This window comes from Dreissena polymorpha, chromosome 10 (genome assembly GCF_020536995.1).
Source record: "Dreissena polymorpha isolate Duluth1 chromosome 10, UMN_Dpol_1.0, whole genome shotgun sequence".
NCBI classification, from domain to species: Eukaryota; Metazoa; Mollusca; class Bivalvia; order Myida; family Dreissenidae; genus Dreissena; species Dreissena polymorpha.
The window spans coordinates 74,304,378-74,331,153 of record NC_068364.1 but is presented as its reverse complement, the minus strand read 5'-3'; the positions used below and the strand labels follow the sequence as shown (position 1 = coordinate 74,331,153).

Sequence of the window (26,776 nt, the reverse complement as noted above, 5' to 3'; positions counted from 1 at the left end):
CACAGATTGATCTGGGACAAGACCTTACACCCATGTGTGGACGGCACAGATTGATCTGGGACAAGACCTTACACCCATGTGTGGACGGCACAGATTGATCTGGGACAAGACCTTACACCCATGTGTGGATGGCACAGATTGATCTGGGACAAGACCTTACACCCATGTGTGGATGGCACAGATTGATCTGGGACAAGACCTTACACCCATGTGTGGACGGCACAGATTGATCTGGGACAAGACCTTACACCCATGTGTGGACGGCACAGATTGATCTGGGACAAGACCTTACACCCATGTGTGGATGGCACAGATTGATCTGGGACAAGACCTTACACCCATGTGTGGACGGCACAGATTGATCTAGGACAAGACCTTACACCCATGCATTAAGCCCAGTGTGTGGACGGCACAGATTGATCTGGGACAAGACCATACACCCAGGACAAGACCTTACACCCATGCATTAAGCCCTATTTTCCCAGATCGACGCTCAAATGAGCCATAGGAGAACATAACTCAAGAACTATAAAAACAAGAACATGTGCTGTCACAGTGGTTACTGAATGCTTCCAAATCTCGTTTTTGATCAAAAAGTGTGTTTTTGACCTACAAAGAATGAAACAACAGACAAGTGTTATTCATTTTTAGCAAAACAGAAAATTAACAAAATCACAAAAAGTCAAGTCAGTAATACTGGCAAGTTATGATATTTATGTTTTGCATTTAAGTGTGCCTTATCAGTATGAACTTTTGTAAGAATACTAATAGAGAAATGCTCCAAAATACAATGTTTTTGTTATCTCTTCAATACTTATCACTTTATGATCAACACTTGACCAATAAGCAAAGGGCCACCATACAAAGAAATGAGAACATGCAGGGACAAGAGTTTTTATCAGGCATGCAACAAAAGAAATAAGCAAACTCTGTTACATGTTTAATACATTGATTCGGCATGCATTATACAAAGAGTGGGGATGGGGTGGTGTTAAAAACAAGTGTATTTAACCCATTTAGTCTAGTGGACTCTCCCATCCTTCTAAATTTGATAAAATTATTTCCAAAATTAGGGAATTCTAGTATATTTATTTCTATATTTATAATATTTCTTACAGAAATTTCTTTACGCATACAGCGCAGACACTGATGAGACGCCGCATATTTCGGTTTCTCATCTGGGTCTACGCTGTTTGCCAAGGCATTTTTTCTAGATGCTAGGCATAAATGGGTTAAGATCACATGACAAGCAGTAGGGGAGTTCAAGTCAATACAGTTGAATTAAAAACAGAAATTAGAAAATGTATTATTCAACTATTGTTTTTCTGGATCAAATACACACTGTTTTCAAGATTCAAATTCAAGAATCTGTATTCGCTACTCGTGTTTTCTGTTTTCACATCTTCTAGTAGCTTTACTACTTTCTTGTGTCAATACCATTGTAAGCTGTCCACTTTGGCAACTGTTGTTAGGCATACAAAAACAGTGTTTACTTAACACTGGAATTGATACCCATGTAATAAATTTTGTATTGTTGTTTCGCAGAAAAATTTACTTGACATAAAAAAGTGATTTATTTAGGTTTTTAATTCTTACTATGCTCAAAGGTATAAAATTAATATATTATTAAATTATTATGGGAACCTGTATTCGTCAAGCTTGCTGTGACAATTAGCATTGCATCTGAGGCTGTGTCCTTGTGCAATACAATTTCACACACAAAACTGGTTCAAAACACCATGCTAGCATAATATTCTCTATATCTCAGTTCACTCTCATTTGACATGCATTATACAAGTAGGCAAAGTTAAAAGAATATTGGTGTTGGAGTATACAATGTCATAAAACAGAAGATATGAGCCAACTCTGTTTACAATAAGTTCACATGCATTATACAAGGAGGCAAGAATTAAAAAACAAGAATACTGGTGTTGGAGTATACAATGTCATATTACAGAAGATCTGGTGTTGGAATATACAATGTCATATTACAGAAGATCTGGTGTTGGAGTATACAATGTCATATTACAGAAGATCTGGTGTTGGAGTATACAATGTCATATTACAGAAGATCTGGTGTTGGAGTATACAATGTCATATTACAGAAGATCTGGTGTTGGAGTATACAATGTCATATTACAGAAGATCTGGTGTTGGTGTATACAATGTCATATTACAGAAGATCTGGTGTTGGAGTATACAATGTCATATTACAGAAGATCTGGTGTTGGAGTATACAATGTCATATTACAGAAGATCTGGTGTTGGAGTATACAATGTCATATTACAGAAGATCTGGTGTTGGAGTATACAATGTCATATTACAGAAGATCTGGTGTTGGAGTATACAATGTCATATTACAGAAGATCTGGTGTTGGAGTATACAATGTCATATTACAGAAGATCTGGTGTTGGAGTATACAATGTCATATTACAGAAGATCTGGTGTTGGAGTATACAATGTCATATTACAGAAGATCTGGTGTTGGAGTTTACAATGTCATATTACAGAAGATCTGGTGTTGGAGTATACAATGTCATATTACAGAAGATATGAGCACAAATCTGTTAACACAAATTTAACATGCATTATACAAGGGAGGTAACAACATTGATACTGATTACAACATGAGTTGTGTACCTTTGTTTGCTTCTTCAGCAGGAGGAGTTTCTTCTGAAATAGGTGTTGTTGATTGCAATTAAGTGTCAAAACAAATTGTAATTTTTCATTTGTTACGTCTAGTGAAATTGTTTAACTCAGATACTAATGAGGGTGCTATTTGTTGCTGTTCTATTTGACAACTTAAATAGAAAAAAGGGCCATATTCCAGAAGCTTCTTAAGTTAAAAAATAACTTCAGTTGAAATATTGCGCAATATTTTTTCTTATCTCCGCCATTTTTCTTTAAACATAAAATTTCACTTAAGTTAAATTCTGGTAGCTTCATAAACTTAATTAATTTCTTTACTATGTGTATTTTTTCTCATATATTTAAAATTAAGTTAACTTCCTTTAACTCTTAAAGGAATTTATAAAAGAGAAATACTAAGCCTCTCATGATTTGTGTTTGACATTTCAAATTTAACTTAATAAATTTATTTAAAAAAATTCTTTAACTTAAGTGAAAACTTAAGAAGCTACTGGAATACGGCCCCAGGTAAAAGATGTCTTTACACAAATTACTGTTGCCTTTCATGTGTCAAAGATTGTGACGTCTATATTCTATAAAAGATGCTGAAAATCAACAATTATTTATCAATTACCATGGGTAACATACACAAATATGATGTTTAACATACCAGTACATATTTAATAAACTACATCTACTGATTACAATATTAAAAGACGCCATACTATCATGTAGTAAGACATGTAGCATAAATAGTTGATTATCTTTCATAGCATACACAAGAAATTAGATACACAAGGAGCATAATGTTTGCCAATTGGTTCTGAAATCTTCATTAAGATTTAACTTATTTATTTTTCATATTGATTGAAGCCTTTCATCTAAGATGACACTTTTGCACTTCTTTTCTGACTTGGACCATTAGTCATTAAAAACAAGAAACCGTTGGAGACGGGTGATGCTCCCCAAAGGTTTTATTGGTCACAATATTGCACTATATATTCAGATAAAAGGAAAAGTCTTGAGGGCATAGTAGTTGGGGGGACAATACTTTTTTAATAGAAAATTTCAAAGGGCCATAACTCTGTGAAAAATCAACTGACCAGAACCCGCTGATAATATGCACATCTCCTCTTGGTAGTGAAGCTTACCATAAAGTTTCATTGAATTCGGGTCATTAGTTGCTGAGAAATAGCCCAGACAAAAATTGTGCACGGACGGATAAATTTTGGGGGAGCATACAAAGAAAACAAGATCATTCAAACACTTTTGATCACAAAATCCTTCGATTGCAACATTGACACCATATCCATTATGGATATCCACTACGAAATGTAAATTAAAGAAAAATTCTGCTTTCTGTCAATAAGTTATAACTAGAAAACAGTTGGAAGTCTTACAAGATCCCCAAATGTAAACACAAACAAGTAAAATCCTTTTGTAGCATGCTGAATAATTGAACTGATAAAAAGGATAAGTTTTTTTTATGATAACAATCAAGAAATCAATCTGGAATGTAAAAAGATTCAAGGACAGAATCAACTGACTGACAGTATATTCATTTTCATTGTAGGACCTACATCATGAACAAGAGACCGCTCATCTATTTTTCTTTTTAAAGGTGTAGGGACCTATCTAAATTTCAATCACAAAGGATGGAGGGGTGAAGTGGAGAAGGGTGTATATTGTGGGGGTGTGGTCATTTATTACATTATCTTCCAAAAATGCAAAAAAAAATTATTTTTTTTTTTTTTGGGGGGGCGAGGGGGAGTCTTGGGTGGGATGGTTGGACGGTATTTCAAAAATAAAATAATAAAAATAAATATTTGTGTTTTTTAACCTTGTTTGAAAAAAACAAGAGATGTGTTTGTCAGAAACACAATGCCCCCTTTTGCGCCGCTTTGAAATTATTATTATTATTTATTTTTTTTACCTTTGACCTTGAAGGATGACCTTGAACTTCCACCACTCAAAATGTGCAGCTTTATGAGAAGGCCACTTTGAAATATTTTTTTTTATTGACCTTGACCTTGAAGGATGACCTTGACCTTGAAGGATGACCTTGAACTTCCACCACACAAAATGTGCAGCTTCATGATAACGCCGCTTTGAAATTATTTATTTGTTTACCTTTGACCTTGAAGGATAACCTTGACCTTGAAGAATGAACTTGACCTTGAACTTCCACCACTCAAAATGTGCAGCTTCATGAGAACGCCGCTTTGAATTTTCATATTATTTTTTTACCTTTGACCTTGAAGGATGACCTTGACCTTGAAGGATGACCTTGACCTTGAACTTCCACCACTCAAAATGTGCAGCTTCATGAGAACGCCGCTTTGAATTCTTTTAATTTTTTTTTTTTACCTCGAAGGATGACCTTGACCTTGAACTTCCACCACTCAAAATGTGCAGCTTCATGAAAATGCCGCTTTGATTTTTTAAATATTTTGTTTGACCTTTGACCTTGAAGGATGACCTTGACCTTGAAGGATGACCTTGAACCTACACCACTCAAAATGTGCAGCTTCATGATAAGGCCGCTTTGAATTATGTTTTTGACCTTTGACCTTGAAGGATGACCTTGACCTTGAAGAATGACCTTGACCTTGAACTTCCACCACTCAAAATGTGCAGCTTCATGATATTGCTGCTTTGAAATTATTTATTTGTTTTTTTACCTTTGACCTTGAAGGATGACCTTGACCTTGAAGGACGACCATGAACTTCCACCACTCAAAATGTGAAGCTTCATGAGAACGCCGCTTTGACTTATTTTATTTTTTTTCACCTTGAAGGATGACCTTGAAGGATGACCTTGACCTTGAACTTCCACCACTCAAAATGTGCAGCTTCATGACATACACATGCATGCCAAATATCAAGTTGCTATCTTTAATATTTAAAAAGTTATGGCCAATGTTAAAGTTTTCGGACAGACAGACGCCATACATTTGACATTTGACCTTGAAGGATGACCTTCACCTTCACCTTTCACCACTCAAAATGTTCAGCTCCATGAGATTCACATGCATGCCAAATATCAAGTTGCTATCTTCAATATTGAAAAAGTTATGGCCAATGTTATAGTTTTCAGATGGACAGACACCATAAATTTGACATTTGACCTTGAAGGATGACCTTGACCTTTCACCACTCAAAATGTGCAGCTCCATGAGATACACATGCATGCCAAATATCAAGTTGCTATCTTAAAAAGTGAAAAAGTTATGGCCAATGTTAACTTTTTTTTTTGACTGACAGACAGACTGACTGACATACTGACGGACAGTTCAACCGGGGGCATAAAAATTATTTTTTGGGTGTGGGTGTGGGGGGGATATAGTGTGAAGGTGTGGTGGTCATTCATTAGATGATCTTTAATTAAAAAATAATCATGGGGAGGGGTTGAGGGGGATTCAGGGGGGGGGGGGCGGCGTTGGGGGGAGTTGTATTGTCAAAGTATCAATCAAATCTAATCATAAATAAAGAAGTTATGGCAATTTTAGCACAATTTAATAATTTGACCTTGAGAGTCAAGGTCATTTTAAGGCCAAGGTAAAATTAAACTTGCCAGGTACAGTACCCTCATGATAGCATGAAAGTATATAAAGTTTAAAAGCAATAGCCTTGATACGATACTTTAGAAGTAAAGTGGATCTCAACACAAAATTGAACCATATATTCAAAGTTACTAAGTCAAAACAAAAAAAGGCCATAATTTGGTAAAATGACAACCAGAGTTATGCAACTTGTCCTTTACTGTCCCCTTATGATAGTTTGCGAGTGTTCCAAGTATGAAAGCAATTTCTATGATACTTTAGGGGTAAAGTGGACCAAAACACAAAACTTAACCAAATTTTCAAGTATAAAGGGCCCATAATTCCGTCAAAATGCCAGTCAGAGTTACATAACTTTGCCTGCACAGTCCCCTTACAATAGTTAGTAAGTGTTGCAAGTATGAAAGCAATGGCTTTGATACTTTAGGAAAAAAGTGGACCTAAACACAAAACTTAGCCAAATTTTCAATTTTCTAAGTATAAAAAGGGCACATAGTTCTGTCAAAATGCCAATCAGAGTTACATAACTTTGCCTGCACAGTCCCCTTATGATAGTTAGTAAGTGTTGCAAGTATGAAAGCAATAGCTTTGATACATTAAGGAATAAAATGGACCTTAACACAAAACTTAACCAAAATTTTCAATTTTCTAAGTATAAAAAGGGCACATAATTCTGTCAAAATGCAAGCCAGAATTATCTAACTTTGCCTGCCCAGTCCCCTCATGATAGTAAGTAAGTGTACCAAGTTTGAATGCAATAGCATTGATACTTTATAAGAAAAGTGTACCTAAAAGCAAAACTTAACCAGACATCGACGCTGACACCGACGCCATCGCCGACGCCAAGGTGATGACAATAGCTCTTTAAAAAAAATAAAAATAGATGAGCTAAAAAAGGGTTGTCAAACTGTTTGAATTACCGTCTTTATCCTAATAAACGCTCCCGCCCAAATAAACGCGCCCGTATTGTATAATAAAATGAAGGAGTGATCAAAATAATAGCGCCCCCATTTCGCTGCTTCTAAGGGGTAAAGTCATCGCAATTTATTGACGGAAAATTCTTTTTTTTTTATCAACAAGGTTATTGGCAAGAACCTTATAGAAATAAAACTTTAATATTAATAACATATATATTTGGAACATATCGATGTTAGGATTAAACTCCAACATGCAGGCGATTTTATTATTCAATATTGTATAGGTGTTTTCAGTTTTAAATGTCAAATTCATGTAAAGATTTTTTTTTGACACACGTTTAAAATACTGATCTACCCAGGTTGTTCAATATGCAGTATGCTTGGCCGAAGCACAGGGCTTACATTTTATACATACCGGGTAGATTGCTACGTCACTTCGTTTAGACACAATGCAGGGCTTAACTTAGTAAAAATAAATTTAGGATCTATTAATTGTGTTGCTTTTGTTGTTGACATTGGGGACATTCCTCAGCCGCTTTATAGTTCAAATATTAGCGACTCCCCTGGATGTGCGTTTTATGTGTGAACACAATCTTTATTATCTGCATATCTTCTCCTGATTAATTTTTTTGCAAGGCCCAATTCAATCAGAAAATATTTTGGTCTGGTTTATAATGTATCTACCGTAAACATAAACCTTCACTAATAAACACTGTTTCTATCTCGGCCACGCGTACTGTAACAGTTCTCACTACGGTTATATTGACAAAGACCCTTTCATGATAATAGGGAGTAGTATTCTGGAAAAACTAATTGTGATATGTTTACGACTGTTCAATGAACTTGGAACTTTTTGAAAATACCCGTAAACACATTTTAGGTGTTGGCTCATATTATACCTAAAGGGGGGGGGGGGGGGGGGATAAACGCGCCCCTTTAGTTTAACCTATTTATTTTAGCTCGATTGCATAGAAAGTAATTCCTACTTATTTGAAATGCTCTCGAGTCCGTTTCCTGGGCCTAGAACCAGTACTTGGTGTCTATATGAGAGATCGAAAGAACGCTCCCACAGCGGGGATCGAACCCGTGACCTCCCGGGCCCCTTTGTGAATTGCATCGCGCCTGGGCGTGTTTATTAGGATAAAGACGGTATAAGGAATTTCTTTTTAACTAAATGTCTTTAATAAACAAGAGATGTGTTTGTCAGAAACACAATGCCCCCTATTGCGCGGCTTTGAAGCCATATATTTGACCTAGAAGGATGACCTTGACCTTTCACCACTCAAAATGTGCATCTCCATATGATACACATGCATGCCAAATATCAAGTTGCTATCTTCAATAATGCAAAAGTTATTGCAAAACTTAAACCAAGGTTAAAGTTTTGGGACACACACAATGAATGAATGAATGAATGAATGACAGACAGGCCAAAAACAATATGCCCCCAATCTTTCGATCTGGGGACATAAAAAACAACAGAGCTTTGTCACAGACATGACGAATACCCCCACATGCCGCATTGACACATAATATTTTGCATGTCGTCTTCATGAAAAACAGTGGACACCATGCTCAATTTTTAAAACGCACTAAGTGACCCTTTGACCTAGTTTTTGACCCAGAAAGGCCCATGTTCTAACTTGGCCTTAAGATCATCTCCATAAAACTTCTGACCAAGTTTGGTGAAGATCGGATGTAAACTACTTGAATTAGAGAGAGGACACCATGCTGAATGTTAAAAAACGCACTAAGTAACCCTGTGACCTACTTTTAGGCCCGGAATGGCATGTTCAAACTTGTCCTAGAAATCATTTAGATAAAACTTGTGACCAAGTTTGGTGAGGATTGGATGAAAACTACTTGAATTAGAGAGCGGACAACATGGTGAGGTTTAAAACACACTAAGATACCCCGTGACCTAGTTTTTGACCCGGCATGACCCATATTCAAACCTGACTTAGACATCATCTAGATACAACTTCTGACCAAGTTTGGTGAAGATTGGATGAAAACTACTTGAATTAGAGAGCGTACAACATTGTGATGTTTAAAACCCACTAAGTGACCCCGTGACCTTGTTTTTGACCCAGCATGACCCATATTCAAACTTGCCCTAGACATTATTAAGATACAACTTCTGACCAATTTTGGTGAAGATTGGATAAAAACTACTTGAATAAGAGAGCGGACAACATGGTGAGGTTAAAAACACACTAAGTGACCCTGTGACCTAGTTTTTGACCCGGCATGGCCCATGTTAGAACTTGACCTACACATCATCTAGTTACAACTTCTGACCAATGGAGGTGAAGATCGGATTTAAACTACTTGAAATAGAGAGCGTACACCATGCTCAATGTGTAAAACTGTAAAACGTACTAAGTGACCCTGTGACCTAGTTTTTGATCTGGCATTGCCCATGTTCGAACTTGGCCTTCAGATCATCTAGATAAAACTTCTGACCAAGTTTGGTGAAGATCGGAAGTTTGGTGAAGATCGGATGAAAACTACTTGAATAAGAGAGAGGACACCATGTTGAATGTTAAAAAACGCACTTAGTGACCCTGTGACCTAGTTTTTGACCCGGCAAGGCCCATGTTCGAATTTGGCCTTAAGATCGTTTAGATACAACTTCTGACCAAGTTTGGTGAAGATCGGATGAAAACTACTTGAATTAGAGAGCGGACAACATGGTGAGGTTTAAAACACACTAAGTGACCCCGTGACCTAGTTTTTGATCCGGCAAGGCCCATGTTCGAACTTGGCCTGGACATCATGTAGATACAACTTCTGACCAAGTTTGGTGACGATCGGATGAAAACTACTTGAATTAGAGAGCGGACACTTAATACGGACCGACAGACAGACCGACAGACAGACAAGTTCACTCCTATATACCCCCCTAAACTCCGTTTGTAATTCTTCTTTATGTTTTTTATTGTTCTGCTCAAGTTCTAAAAAATAACTACTTAAATAATTAGGACATTCAGAATATTTGTATTTAACATTTTTATTTAACACACTTGTATTCTGGGTGATATTAATTCTTTTTCCTAATAACAACTCTGGTACAACTACAAATACATTCATCGTTACTTGAGGACATATTGACGTACAGATACTAATGGTATTATGTGGTTAATATTGTAAATAGTACCACACTGTATAATTTCATAGCATAATGATGGTTTACATTGTTAACACACGAATATCTGCAATTAAAACATTGCTGTTATGTCATACACTTGATCTTGCTATACCAAACTGTAATGTTCATCTGTTAGCAGTCGATTATTTTGCGTGTTTGTACAATATTGATGAGTAGTGTTAATAATGGGCAGCACTTGCCAAGAGGGCATTAAGAAATATGTAAGTTATATAGCTCAAACTGTCAATAATGTAAAATATTGAACAGGGGACCATTTCAATAAACATTATCGTACACATTTAAGATACGAAACATTTTTCGAAGATACATAATTGCCAAAGTCCATATCATTTGATTATAAATTTTCAGTACTTTATTAATTAAATTGGCAGCTAAAGCGCCGTATATAATTGCCGAGCATGGCTAGCTAGTTCCTCTACTTCTTAAGATTACAAAATTCTCTTGTAAGAAAGAATTGTCGTACGATCGTTTATGAAACGGCCCCCAGACTTTGACTCTTCAAACTCTCTGATATTTTACATAATGCACAGTTGTCAGCTTATATCTGTGACAAATCTGTACAGCTTTTTTAATTATTTGTGTGAACACTCGATGTACATTTCATAATGTGACATGCAATCTTATTTGTGTTATTGTTAAGCAACGCATACATAAATAGAAGTACATGTCCTTCTGGAAAATAAAGGTGAGGAGATAAATGTGGGTTATCAAGAAAACAGACAATCAGAGACTAGGTTAGAAATAGCCATTATGGAGTTTAACCAATCAGATTTAGTCACAAATGACAACATGAATAACATTGTTTCCACTAATGATCCAATTTAAGAGCAGGTTACACACACAACTTGAAAAAGATTCAATCACATTAATGTTAACTTAAGTTTAAGCCAATCAGATTTAACCTTCATTATACATTATTATAAGTTAAAATAAGCCCAAATCCGCAACCACTCAGATTTAATAACACATGTCAGGTAAGCCAATCAAAGAGCAGGTTAAATACACATTTAGCAATAGGTCCAATCAAGTTAAAGGTTAATTTAGTATAAGCCAATCAGAATCAGCCATGCAAATTTGAATTCAAACCTTCTGGTTCTGCATAAGTCACAGACTTATGGCTTGGAGAAGGATGTTTGGGTGATGTAGTTTGCTTGGGTGAGGCCTGTTTTGGAGGGGTGGCCTGCTTTGGTTTGGGAGAGGGTGATCGTCTCTCTGTTTCACGAAAATGCTAACAAATTTTAGGTTATTGTTGTTTTCTTTAAAACTCCAGGTCATTATCATTCCTTCAAACATGTATCTCAAATCATGCAGTTATCTCTCTGTATTATTATCTTAAAAATGTTCATTCTCCTAAATGTTTTCATAAAAAAATCATTGATTTTCCCATAAAATGTGGATCAAGGTTTGCGTCCCTCTGTACACACTGTTACCAATAAAATAGTACAGAAATATTAAACATACTGACTTTAAATTATATTTTAGCAATATAATGTTTGTAGTGGTAAGTCTTTCACAACATCACACATTCTTATAATTATAATCCATAATATAAATCACTAAATATTTAAAAGAATATAATAATAACTGAAAATGAACACATTTGACAACAGTTTTTAAACTGTACATTAAGTAGGTAAATGAAAGTCAACATAAAATACTGTAACATAACAACAACAGAACAATACAAGGTAAGCATTTTATATGATTTTATGTCATAAAATAAAAGGACCAAATAAAAGACTGGCAAAATGAAATTTTCTTTATTTCAGCAGTTTCAACAAAGAAGGAAAATAACAGTATTGCATTTGTTTAACAATTATTGATTGAACAGCATTTTGCCAGTATTTCATATTGAGGTCCCTTTAATTTGGATCAAATATGAACTTCTTCACTTGGAAAATCTCCAATGAAAATACATTTTTGACCGCATTTCTATCCTTTATACTTATTTCAATTTCAAATATATATTTTTCAATAAAAACCTTATTCATAAAGATTATATAATTATAAAATGTTATATAATTATTTATTTTATGCTTTCCTGTGGTCTATAGAAATATATCAGTGAAATAAAACTGATAGTTCACTGCTTTAAACAGTGAAAAAAACAGTGAAAAATATCGATATTTTTCACTGTTTTATTGTGAAATGAAGTCATTTTTTCGACAAAATGATGACATTAATCCAGCGAAATTATCCAGTTAAACTCTTTTACAATGTAAATTAACGGTTAAAAAAAGCATAAAATAAAAAGAATATTGGTTGGATTCGATGGAATATCAATTTTATTTCACTAGTGATCATAAAAAATACATATTTTATATGATCACTCGTGAAATAAAATCGATATTTAATCGAATCCAACAAATATCCTCTCTCTCTATATATATACGGTAATAACCTAGTCATAAGTCTAGATTTTTTTCCTCCAAAATTGATTAAAATTACAGCCTCAACTTATGAGGTTGTTCATGAAAAAAAGAAGGAAGATCTGTTTCACGTGCATGTTTACTGTTGTTGGTCTAGAGAAAATTTGTAATTACAGTGTTGCCCCCCCCCCCCTCCACCTGGATGTATGAGCAGGGTAATTATCGAATTTATTCACACCATGACACAAAATGGCAATTATAAAGGGTTTCTGATTGGTTGATCGCTTAGTTTGATTGACAACTGGGGAGAAGTTATTTGGTAAGACGATATATTCATTACAACAACCACATTGGGCTTCTTCTTTAAGTCTATTATAAGGAAAGTATTTCGACTTTGCGCATTGGGAGATTTCCCGAGAATGTAGCCTGTTCCATCTAAATGTCATTTGTTGTACAGGATCAATAAATGTCAAACGTACATTTGAAGGAAAAGAACTGTAAAAAATAAATGAGATCAATATTGAGTAAGTAAATAAAATTCTGATAAAAGAAACTGAATGTAGCAAGCATTTTGTTAGTAAAAGATTAATTTGAGACCATAAAAACCTTTAGTAAACTTGAAAATCATGTAAACAAGTGGTAGGGGTAAACAAGATTGTTAATGTATTAATTGTAACAATATCCATTATACACAGAAACATGCATGGTACTGTGACTACCTGTCTCAAAATCTTCATCATAAGTGCCTGAAAAGTTGGTATCACAGATTAATTGTTTGTATATTTTGTTCAACCATGACTATAAACTAACAATGGCATAATTTGTCAGCAAAAATGTAATAGTTGCAAGTACAACCAATTAATTTTATTTCATAATTGATTATAATTGCTTATATATCTAAGAAAATTCAAGACATGTTTTGTAATGAGGCTTTGCCGCATGTCTACAACCATTTTAAGTCTAAAAATAGTATTGACTTAAAAGATGACCAATTTTGAAGCTCCATTTGAAATAGGATTAAAATCTGTTAAAACCTATTTATCTATGGTCGATTGCATGATAAGTCTATGGCTTATTGAAACATGATCAAGACATTTCATGAGTAGAACCAGTACTTGGTGTATTTTTGTGAAAATCTAAAGAACACTCCCAGATTGGGTATCAAATCTGTGACATCCCAGTCATGACTGGGCAGACACCATATCAAATCTGTGACCTCCCAGTCATGACTGGGCAGACACCATATCAAATCTGTGACCTCCCAGTCATGACTGGGCAGACACCATATCAAATCTGTGACCTCCCAGTCATGACTGGGCAGACACCATATACACTGGGGTATCAAATCTGTGACCTCCCAGTCATGACTGGGCAGACACCATATACACTGGGGTATCAAATCTGTGACCTCCCAGTCATGACTGGGCAGACACCATATACACTATGGGGTATCAAATCTGTGACCTCCCAGTCATGACTGGGCAGACACCATATACACTACATCACCGATACAGATTAACCATTCAAACAAAGTATGATTATAAGAACGTATTACAGTTATTCTTTTCTCATAAACATGTTAATATAATACAGGTAAAAATAATTTATGGCAATGCAACTATATAAGTCAGTGTGAAAATAGGAACCAATGAAATACATTTTAGCTTAACATGCAACTAATCAAAGGTCATAAGGCCAGGTTTTGAACTTAATAGTGTTTTCTCACCTTCATCCCCATCTGCCTTGACTCCTTGGACTATTTTGTTGTTGATCTCTTCTAAGGCTTTAGATATGGCATCTTCTGCTGCCGAGTCATTTTGATGTCTTGCCAACTCGAGCGCTTTTTCGAACGAACTAGCTGCGTTTTCATTCTGACCAAGTTTAACTGCAATGTCAGACATATTATACAAACCACTTTGGTTCTGGCATTCTTACAATTTAAGGACACATACAAGTCATATAGTTACAAGATGCCAAATGACATTGTCATTGATGACATCGTTTTACCAAACTAACAAAACATTTATAGAATGTGAAATATGAAATATTAAAAGAAAGAACAAATACCTACTGAAAAGAAATTACAATCCCACTTATAACTAGAAAGTGTGTGCAACATGAAAGAGTTCCATGGCTTGCTGTTAGAGCACATTCTGAGTCCGTTATTACATTAAGGAGATGTAATGATACTGTTCACGGTTGCCCCTCACAATTTGTTTCCAAATTGAATCTTATCATGGTTTTGGCTGAGGTCTTTTCACGTTATGGCTGCAGTCTTTTAAGCATGTTTTCCTACATTAAAACCTTCTTATCTACTTTGAATCCTCTTAATTTTGACCCACTTCCATTCACTTCAACCCTTCTGTGTAACAAACTTTCCTACTGTTTGAACTCCTCATAAATGATCAACTACTGTTTCACAAACTTTCCTACTGTTTGAACTCCTCATAACTAATCAACTACTGTTTCACCAACTTTGCCTACTGTTTGAACTCCTCATAACTGATCAACTACTGTTTCACCAACCTTGCCTACTGCTTGAACTCCTCATAACTGATCAACTACTGTTTCACCAACTTTGCCTACTGCTCGAACTCCTCATAACTGATCAACTACTGTTTCACCAACTTTGCCTACTGTTTGAACTCCTCATAACTGATCAACTACTGTTTAAACTCCTCATAACTGATCAACTACTGTTTGAACTCCTCATAACTGATCAACTACTGTTTAAACTCCTCATAACTGATCAACTACTGTTTCACCAACTTTGCCTACTGCTTAACCTATCTTCCTAATTTTTGCCCTACTGTCCCTAAGGTTTGAACTTATTTTTATACTGTTTGACCTACTGACCCTCCTGATAAACCTAATGACCATACAGTTTGACCTACTGACTTTACTGTTTGACTGTCTGACTTTAGTGTTTGACCAAATGACTTAACTGTTTGACCTACTGTTTATACTGTTTGACCATCTGTCTCTACTGCTTGACCTTCTTTCCCCAATGTTTGAAGTATTTTCCCTCCTGTTTGACCCCTTTTCTTTGTTGTTTGTTCCTCATTTCAAACTGCATGAGCTACTTTTCCCTTCTTGTTGACCTATTGTCTCTACTGTTTGACCGTCTGTCTCTACTATTAGATCTGCTGTTCTTACTGTTTGACCTTCTGTCCTTACTGTTTGACCTACTGTCTCTACTGTTTAATCTAAATCACCTATTGTTTGATCTTATGTCCATGCTGTTTTACCTACCGTATCTATTTGTACTATTTACCACTCTGTTTGACCTCTTTGGCTTGTTGTTTGGCCCTCTTTTCCAACTGATTTACCTACTTACCCTACTGTTTGACCTACATTCCCTTCAGTTTAACCTTATTTCCATACTGTTTGAACTACTTTTCCTACTGTTTGACTTGTTTTCCATGTGTTTGACCCTCTTTTTCATCTACTTGACATACCGTCCCTACTACTTGACCTTCTTTCTCTACTGTTGACCTACTGGTTGACAACCGTTTTTATCGTTGGAACGTCTTTCCCATCTATTCCCCCTAATTTACCTAAGTACTGTTTACCAACTTTCCCTATTATTTCCCCTTACGTTCCATTTTGATTCATGTACGCACCTTCAGACTGTGCTACCAGGACGCTGGCGTGAAGCTGCCAGCCTTCGTCCTCTGCTTCCTGTGCAGCAGCTAACGACTTCTCACCATAATCTTTAGCGTCGCGGTATTTTTCGAGTTCTAAATAGCACCGGCCTATCTCGTGGTATAACCATGTGCTTTCCAGGGCGGATTTACTGGTAGGTATCTTCTCTTGCCACCTGAGAAATTGAAACAGGTCAAGTGCATTTGTATGGGTAAGTCAAAGTTTATTTATAGGTCCCATCAAAGTCTTAGCGACTGCCTTATGTGCTGACCGGGTAAAAGTGCATGATAATTGCATTTCTAGTGTGTTTTTGAGAAAAGAAGGCAGAAAAGTATTTTCTCTTGAAATATGATTAATGAAATAAAAATAGCATTCATTTTACTAGTTTTTACTGGGTGGTAAAACTAGATCTTTAAACTACAAGTAACAATAAATTACATGTTAATCAAGGAAAAATGACCAAACATAAGTTTATATCTCAGTGGTATATGCTAACACATGATTAAATATTCCTATTAATTTTTCTTCAAATCTTTGGACAACAATATTAGACAAGAAACAGACAACTTTGGACAAACATCCTTATATGAACATCCTTGAACAAACATCCTTGGACAGATATATAGATATATAGAATATTATGGGAGTTTTGGATAAAGATCAAGTTTATCATGCGAGGCTTAGAACCGAGGTAGCGCGAGGCTTGCTGAGCCCTAACAAAATTCGTGCTGAGCATGATAAACTTGATCTTTATCAAAAACTCACATAACATTCTAGTAATCCTATTATTTCCTCCATATGTTATATAAATAATTATCAACTATCGCATTTTTTTGACGATTTTTGTTTTTTCCGTAGTTGACAAAAACAGATTCTCGAAATTTTGGAAAAACCCAAATCTGATCTAAAAATAGTGATCTAAAAAAGCTCAAGTTTATACGATCGTTGTTATACTATTGATTTTCATCTGGTAATGGGATGAAAATAGATCTACTTGTTATGTTCCTATACAATCACTGCTCCATATGATACAGAGCAATAACTGCAATGTCAACTTTCGTCTCTAAAGGTGACTGATGGCTGACCTTGGGCAATCAACCAATGTTCTGAATTCTATCTGATAACAGGGCTTTTAAGATAAAGGTTTGAGAAGTTTGCAACGCATTTTTTCAAAATTTTAAAAAGTGTGTGACTCAAAATATCACATTTACGAGCTTGCGACTATTTTTTTTTAATTTGTCAAGTTTGTGACTCATTTTTCCTAAATTGAGGGTCAAAGGCCACTTCAAAAAGATGACAAACAAGAGATGTGTTCGTCAGAAACACAATGCCCATTATTGTGCTGCTTTTTTTTTACCTTTGACCTTAAAGGCTGACCTTGACCCTGAACTTCCACCACTCAAAATGTGCAGCTTCATGAGATTGCCGCTTTGATTTTTTTTGGTGATTTTTTTACCTTTGATCTTGAAGGATGACCTTGACCTTGAACTTCCACCACTCAAAATGTGCAGCTTCATGAGATGCACATGCATGCCAAATATCAAGTTGCTATCTTGAATATTGAAAAAGTTATGGCCAATTTTAAAGTTTTTCTGACGGACATATGCCATATTTGACCTTTGACCTTGAAGGATGACCTTGATCTTTCACCACTCAAAATGTGCAGCTCCACGAGATACACATGCATGCAAAATATCAAGTTGCTATCTTCAATATTGCAAAAGTTATGGGCAATGTTAAAGTTTTTTGACAGACGGACAGACTGACTGACGGACAGTTCAAAAACAATATGCCAACCTACTGGGGGCATAAAAATGCCTGGATAAGAAAACGTACACTTCAATAGCCTGTTCATAGTCACCCTTCCTTGCGTAAACACGACCGAGGTTATCCAACGCTCGAGACTTGGCGTCTTCCAAATTGCTGAAAATAAATAAACATGAAGTTAATTTCCAACTGATTCTTAGACTAAAACTTACTCATTATATTGAGATGATTTAAATTAATTTATCAATTGAAACAATTATATTATTTTTAGCTTTTAGGAATGCATTTTAATAGCCTGATAGATCCTTAAAAAAATCTAGGTCAAACTTAAACCCTTCAATTAAATACATACTCATAAATGTGTCGTGATCTGAGAAAACTGGGCATAATGCATGTGCGTAAAGTTTCGTCCCAGATTAGCCTGTGCAGTCTGCACAGGCTAATCAGGGATGACACTTTCCGCTTTTAGGAAATTTTTTGTTTAAATGAAGTCTCTTCTTTGCAAAAATCCAATTACGGCGGAAAATTTCGTCCCTGATTAGCCTGTGCTGACTGCACAGGCTAATCTGGGATAACACTTTACGCACATGCATTAAGCCCAGTTTTCTCAGAACGCGACTCAAATGGTCTCAGATTGTTCTGATCATTCATCAGTAAATTAATCTGAACCTTTAGACACTAATTTTGCATTCATATCTTACAAGTGATGTGCACAAAATATGAGAAAACTCTTACATTCCCGCTACCCTGCACTTTTGATTGGTATCGTTTTCGAGGCACAATGATTTGTGAATAATTCTAGTCCAAGTGTGAGGTTTTGCTAGCCTTCAAACTATTTTAAACCCCAAATGCTTTGTATTGACCCTTCCGAAGCTGTGATCCCAGTTTAAATCAGGGTATGTAAATAGTTGGCCATCTGTTTTCAGGAGTTTCATTCTTTACTAAATAACATATATGTGAGTGAAATAGAGTACAAATGCCTGATTCAAATAATACACCACTCATGAAAACAGAAGACAATGACTCATACCATCAAAATACCCCATTTATACCATCTACTAATAAAAAACCCCATTAATACTCAAAACTGATCACAAAAACATTAATACTCAATTCTAATCACAAAAACATTAAAACTCTATACTTATCATGAAAACATAAATTTATACTAAATTCTAATCACAAAAACATAACTAGTCTATACTTTTCACGAAAACATTAATACTCAATATTATCAGGAAAAAAAACAAGAAAAAAAACGCACTGTTCGCGAGCAATGTCCAGGTCCCTATGGTGGAACTCCATAGCCTGGTTAAGTTTGTTCATCTCAAGGTAGGCATTGCCGATGCTGCTGTTGAGACTGGCAATCAACTCCGGTTTATTCTGGACTTCCTCATCAGAAGCATTCTCCACCAGCTTCAGAGTCTTCTTGGCGAGGTCGAGGCTCTCCTGATACTTGCCCTCATTCTGAGCTGGAATCGAATTTTGAAGGCCTTTGCAAACAGTTTGGATCCAGATGAGACACCACAGAATGTGGCGTCTCATCCGGATCCAAACGGTTTGCTATTCTGATAGTATTCTTTGAAAAAAAATCGAAGAAAATGCTAATTTAAGAAATTCAGCAGACGACATTTTAGCAGACGACAAATTTCCCAGCATTTACCTGCCCTCATTCTGAGCTGTTAAGTAGAGTCTCGTTCTGAGAAAACTGGGCTTAATGCATGTGCGTAAAGTGTCATCCCAGATAAGCCTGTGCAGTCCGCACAAGCTAATCAGGGATAACACTTTCCGTTTTATGGTATTTTTCATTTAAAGGAAGTCCCTTCTACACGAAAATCCAGTTAAGGCGGAAAGTGTTGTCCCTGATTAGCCTGTGCGCACTGTACAGGCTAATCTGGGATGACACTTTACGCACATGTACTAAGCCCAATTTTCTCAGAACGTGACTCAGAAGAGTGGTGAATCATAGAATTTGGGCCCTTTAAAGGCAAAATACTTTAACAGCGTATGTGTGAAGAAAGCTGATAAGCCCTTCTGGCTCTTACCAGATTATTGTCCTATAAATGCCAAAAAGGCCCTATCAGAATATGTGTAAATTAGGCCTATAAGTCTGTCTGGAATTAACCAGATTATTGTTCAATTAAAGCTAAAATGCCCTATCAGCGTATGAAGATAGCTGAGTCGTTCTGGCTCTCACCAGATAACTGTCCCATCAATGCCAAAATGCCTTATCAGGGTATGCGCAAAGATGGCTGATAAGTATTTATGGCTCTCACCAGATTATTGTCCAAAATGAATGCCAATATGTCTTATCAGCGTATATGGGAAGCAGGCTGATAAGCCCCTTTGGCTCTTAAATGATGATTTTCCCATCAAAGCCCAAAAGGCTCTATCAGCATACTTGGTAAGGTGTCTGTTAAGCCTGTCTCGCTCAGTAATGACTCAATATTCTGATTTAAATGTGAAATAGATTGTATAGTTGCCTTTTGGAGCACAAATGTATCTTAATGTCACTGCAAAGAAAGACAATAAATATTTTCATGGGCACTCGGAATACAAACATAGAAACGATTATCCTTGCTAATGAGGATATAGACATGATAACACTATTTTTTCTTTAATTTATGCTATTGATATTTTTTGTTTAATTATAGAAAGTCTCTTATGGAAAAAAATCCAGTTTAGGCAGAACGTGTCGTCTCTGATTGGCCTATGCAGACTGCACAGGCTAACCTGGAACAAAACTTTATGCACATGCATGAAACCCCCTTTACACAGTCTGCGCAGCTTATTTATAATGTATTACGCAAAATAAAAGAAATAAGGTTTTACATACATCACCCCTTGTTTCCTCACTTAGACTTAGCATGGAAAACATTAACAATTAACTAAAGTATCTTACACGTGTATTTCAGGTGAAATGAGCCAATATTCAATTCCATATTTATAGCTTACTGAGCTAAGGAGAGTCATGGTTTTCAAATTAAACCCATTCTCAATACATTTTTTGATAATATGAGTCGTGTTCTGAGAAAACTGGCCATAATGCATGTGCGTAAAGCGTCGTCCCAGATAAGCCTGTGCAGTCCGCACAGGCTAATCAGGGACGACAATTTCCCCTTTTATGACATTTTTTGCTTAAATGAAGTCTCTTCTTAGCAAAAATCCAATTTAGGCGAAAAGTGTCGTGCCTGATTAGCCTGTGCGGACTGCACAGGCTAATCTGGGACGACACTTTACGCACATGCATTAAGCCCAGTTTTCACAGAACGCGACTCATATATGTAATGAAATCCATTGTCACACAAATATAACCGAAACTTTGCCGAAAGTCTGCAATATTTTCAAAGGGCACTCAGTCCTTGACAATATACTCAGTCCTTGACAATATTGTAACATATTGTTCATTAGCAAAATTAACATGTTCATGAAAATTAAGCAATTACTTAAATGTAAGCAATAATACAAAATATGCTTTGATTTTCTATTGATTTATAATTACAGTGTTGTAACATTATAGCATTTTGTACATTAAATTGTCACAAAGCAAGTGTAAAATCATACATGCCATAATTTTTCAGACCAATTCCGGGACATTGAGTTGAATTGTCCGGGACTTTTGCCGATTTTCCGGGACATGTATGATATGTAGCGATATTTATAGACATATGCATTTTTGGTACGTTTTTTTTTTGTTTCGCATCGTTCATTGCAAAAGTTCGAAAGTCTATCCGGAATACACTTGATCTATTAACGTCAAATTCAACATTACTACTTCCATACTAGATACAAGCCACGTGTTTTCAGTGTAAGCGTTCTAAACATAGATGGTGACGTCACTGCGTTATTGTTATTAAGACCGGTGTGTAACGCGTAGTTGTTGATACGCCTTTATTCATTTATAACATTTATATAATAAAAAATACAACAATACAGTACCGTTAGATCGTCAACTCAAATCAATTCACAATACATACAACCAATCACAATAACATTTTTATATGCTTACTTTTTTACTCAACTTCTTTGTCGGTTAAACGTGCGAACATAAACTGCTTTTAATTTTTTACTCTGCGATGTTGGACTTCAGATGTGTGAACAACTATCATTTGCCCTTACGCAGTGGGAAATAATGACGTAGTAGATTAAAGTCAATTAACAATCACATTAAACAATGCCGCCTTTTCGGTTTGACCGCGAACGTGAGACAATCGATTTGATAACAGGACCCCTGTTAATTGATCGATTTTGACACGTAGCGTAGTCTGCCTATTCGGGTAGGCATTGTCATGGAGACGCTGCAGATATACACAGATTTGAGGTGCAGTTAAGCCTAAGATAAGGTACATGTATATATGTATTTTGTAAATTCCGGGACATTTGACAGATTTCCGGGACAGCGGGACAAGTTCTTCATTTCCGGGACTGTCCCGGACATTCCGGGACGTATGGCATGTATGGTAAAATACACTGTTCAGTCATTCCTAAATAGTATTGATATAGCATGTGAGAAATTTTTCTGTTGCATGCAGTCGTTGTTACAAAAAAGTTAAATAACTTAATTTCATGATTTTACTTCACATAAAATTGCATGCATCCAAAATTACATGCATCCAAAATAACATGCATCCTAAATGACAGAAGAATGCTTTAAAAGAACTTTTCACGTTTTCGTAAATTGAAAAAAATGAAGAAAAAAAACAAGTTCGCAAATGTTTGTTGTAGTTATGATACTTGCAAGGAAATGATATTAACCCTTTGCATGCTGGGAAATTTGTCGTCTGATAAAATGTCTTCTGCTGAATTTCTAAAATTAGCATTTTCTTCGAATTTTTTTCAAAGAATACTATCAGAATAGCAAACAGTTTGGATCCTGATGAGATGCCACGTTCTGTGGCGTCTCATCTGGATCCAAACTGTTTGCAGAGGCCTTTAAAATTCTGTTCCAGCACTGAAAGGGATAATAAATATTTACCTTGCTCTAAAATGTCCTTTATATGCATCTTTTGAGGATCTAAAAAACATGCAATTATAAAGCTTTACAAATGCAAAACAATTGAATAATTTGGAGAGTTCTGTTGTTATCATTACATTTCGTGACTACTGGGGATTGTTTATATAAGGGTCAGTGGTTCGAGCCCAGGTCATGATTACTTTTTTCCTGTCTTTAATTTAATTCTTTTTTTACTGGAGCTTTTTAGTTTCAGTTTTTACATGACAAACTTCAATACATGCCAAAATCTGTGAAAAGCTCCCTTAAAAGCTAACGGTGTATGTCATTTAAAATCAATAACTGCATATTAAGCTTATGCAAAAAGATTGAAATTAGGTACATGTCTATTAACCCTTAAAGCGCTGGAGCCGAATTTTAAAGGCCTTTGCAAACAGTTTGGATCCAGATGAGACGCCACAGAACGTGGCGTCTCATCTGGATCCAAACTGTTTGCTATTCTGATAGTATTCTTTGAAAAAAAATGAAGAAAATGCTTATTTTAGAAATTCAGCAGACGACATTTTAGCAGAAGACAAATTACCCAGCATGCAAAGGGTTAATTGTCATGCTATGCTTATTACACATGTTGAATATTTATGTCAACTTTACCCATTTATGCCTTAAGTCTAGAAAAAAGGCCTTGGCAAACAGCGTAGACCAAGATTAGACGCCGCATGATGCGGCGTCTCATCAGGGTCTGCGCTGTTTGCTTAAAGGAATTTCTGTAAGAAATATTCTAAATAAAGAAATAAATATACTAGACATCCCTAATTTTGGAAATAAATTGATCAAATTTAGAAGGATGGGAGAGCCAACTAGGCATAAATGGGTTAAATACACAACTTCGACAGTATCCATGAGCATGGAAACTGATTCAATCAAAGATCACAATGATGGGCATTCAGAGCGCAGGCGTTACCATGCAAGGCTGACGCACTGGGATATGTAAAGGATTACATGTAAACAGAACATTTATGTTGTTATAGTACCGTAATAACTCTATGTTTACATGTTAATCTGGTTGTAAAACCCCATGATCGAAGTGTTATTAGATATAGAAAACAGAAATTTGGTAAAATAGATCTGTTAAATATACTGTCCCAAAACTTAGAGACATTACTTATGGACGAAAACTCGTGTGTTCAAAATTAAGAGTCACGAAATTATTTTTGCTAAAAATGGGGTGTCCAAAAACTTAAAGTGTCCGAAAACATAGAGTAATTACGGTATATAAAACATCCATATACATGTATACGTTTGCATATGTACAACACCAATATGGGCACTTATTTATTCGCTCAAATAGGATTTTTTTCAAGAATCAGCCCTAAAAAAGGGTTCAGTGTTTAGCCTGAAACTGTTGTATTTCCCTTACATTTCTACATAAAATAACATAGTTTTGCGCTCAACCCTTGAATTCTGATTTATATCCTTATTTTTTTCAGAAACATAAATTAACAAGAGCACTGCTTAGCCGGTGCAGACTGCTCATCTATTTGTCTTTTTTAAGGTTAAGGGACCAATCTCAATACTTCAATCAAAAAGGGGGGAGGGGTGGGGGTGGAGAGGAGTGTATAGTGTGGGAGTGTGGTCATATATAACATTATTTTTCAAAAATGAAACTGCGCCACTCGTGAAAATATATTTTCTATGATCACTCGTGCAATAACCAACGATCTTACACTGACATAAACAAATATCCTCTATTTTATGTAGGCAAATTGAAAAAAAATGATGATTTTCCCACTCAGGGGGCATCAGGGTTCAGTGAATGTTTATGCTGTGGTTGCCTGCTAGATATAGACATTCTTTATGGTGGGTGCGTGGGTGTAAGTGGACTGTCCTTCACATCATTTTGGGGCGTATACAAACACTGGACTGGTTGGTGTAAGTGAACTGTCCTTCACATCATTTTGGGGCGTATTCAAACACTGGCCTGGTTGGTTGTAAGTAGATTGTCCTTCACATTGTTATGGGGCATAAACAAACACTGGACCACCAGACAAATACAATACATCAACTTAGCGCAATAACTCAGAGAGGTAAGAACCAAAACTATATGAGCCTCTTTCTGGGAAAGTGGGGCCTAATTAACCCTTTCAGTGCGGGAACCGAATTTTAAAGGCCTTTGCAAACAGTTTGGATCCAGATGAGACACCACAGAACGTGGCGTCTCATCAAGATCCAAACTGTTTGCTATTCTGATAATATTCTTAGAAAAAAAACGAAGAAAATGCTAATTTTAGAAATTCAGCAGACGACATTTTATCAGACGACAAATTTCCCAGCATGCAAAGGGTTAATGTGCATAAAAAGTCGTCCTGTATTAGCCTGTGCCTGCACAAGCATATAAGACTACATTTTGTGCTTTTATGGTATTTTTATTTAAAGGATGTCTCTTCCAGCGAAAAACCAGTTTAGGCGGAAAAAGTCAACCCTGATTAGCCTGTGCAGACTGCACAGGCTTATTTAGGATGACGCTTTACACATGAACATGCATTTAGCCTCATTTTAATGGAGAACAGCTCATATTTTGCACTGTATATGTAGATGATACTTTGTTTATTTTGTCAGTAACTGAGTTATTGCTGTAAGGGAATGAAATGGGTTGTGCTTTGAGAAAACTGGGTTTAATGCGTGTGCGTAAAGTGTTGTACCAGTGTAAACCACACAGGCCTATCAGGGACATAACATTTAGCTTTTATGGAATCTTGCCTCAAAAGGAAGTTTCTTCTAATTAAAAATCCAGTTGTGGCAGATTAGCCTGTGCAGACTGCACAGGCTACAATGGGACAACACTTTATTCACACGCATTAAGCCCAGTTATTCCAGAGCCCAGTTTTATCTGATTATTTTGAGAGGATGACAGAATTGTTCAATAGAGCATAGATGAGTATTATGAAGCGTTACACATTCCTGATGGGGAATGTAAAATAGATTTGTTTATTTAGAGGCTAAAGTGTAAAACTGTTGTATCTTATTAACCTTTTTTTTTTGATAAAATACTTTTGCATTCATTCCATTTCTATTTTGGTTACAATAGTTTTACATTCATTCCTCCATTGTCCATACCTTGATCAATATTTTCCAATTTTGGAATTATTTGTTCCATAAACTGTACATGCGCTAATGAAATAGGAATGTATAATACACAGTTTACAGTATAATGTTGTAATTATCTACATAAACATTATACTATATGCATATACAGTTAGTAAAATAATTAAGTTTTATATAATATTATAAACTTGTTACTATTGAATACTTTCTGATGTAAATTATATTATAAAATTTCATCAAATGAGACAAAATGTGCATTGGATATAAAACAATATAGCATCTTAAGCAAAACAAAGACAATTTATGTCACTTGTGCAATAAAGGTAACAATAATTATACACAAAAGTTATATATACAGGATATGTTATACCATTTTGTATAACTGAATGTGTCTTGTTCTGATAAAACTGGGTATAATACATGTGCGTAAAGTGTAGTCCCAGATTAGCCTGTGCAGTCTGCACAGGCTAATCAGGGACGACACTTTCCGCCTAAACTTGATTTTCGGTAAGGAGGGACTTCCTTGAAACTAAAAATACCATTAAAGCGGAAAGTGTTGTCCCTGATAAGCCTGTGCAGACTGCACAGGCTAATCTGGGACGACACTTTACGCACACGAATTAAGCCCAGTTTTCTCAGAACAAGACACTAATTACCAATGCA

The 26,776-nt window shown here is 35.8% G+C and overlaps 1 protein-coding gene across 1 annotated transcript in view; it reads right to left on the bottom strand.

Moving 5' to 3' along the window:
- LOC127849237 (outer dynein arm-docking complex subunit 4-like) overlaps positions 1-26,776 on the bottom strand; it is a 55,516-nt gene that overhangs the window by 9,720 nt on the left and 19,020 nt on the right. The window contains exons 8-15 of the mRNA XM_052381957.1: positions 26,126-26,179; positions 19,325-19,532; positions 18,130-18,216; positions 16,272-16,468; positions 14,375-14,533; positions 13,368-13,394; positions 11,366-11,491; positions 2,643-2,675 (exon numbers count right to left, since the gene is read on the bottom strand). Of these exons, the coding sequence (XP_052237917.1) occupies positions 2,643-2,675; positions 11,366-11,491; positions 13,368-13,394; positions 14,375-14,533; positions 16,272-16,468; positions 18,130-18,216; positions 19,325-19,532; positions 26,126-26,179 (891 nt within the window). The remainder of the gene's footprint in view (positions 1-2,642; positions 2,676-11,365; positions 11,492-13,367; positions 13,395-14,374; positions 14,534-16,271; positions 16,469-18,129; positions 18,217-19,324; positions 19,533-26,125; positions 26,180-26,776) is intronic.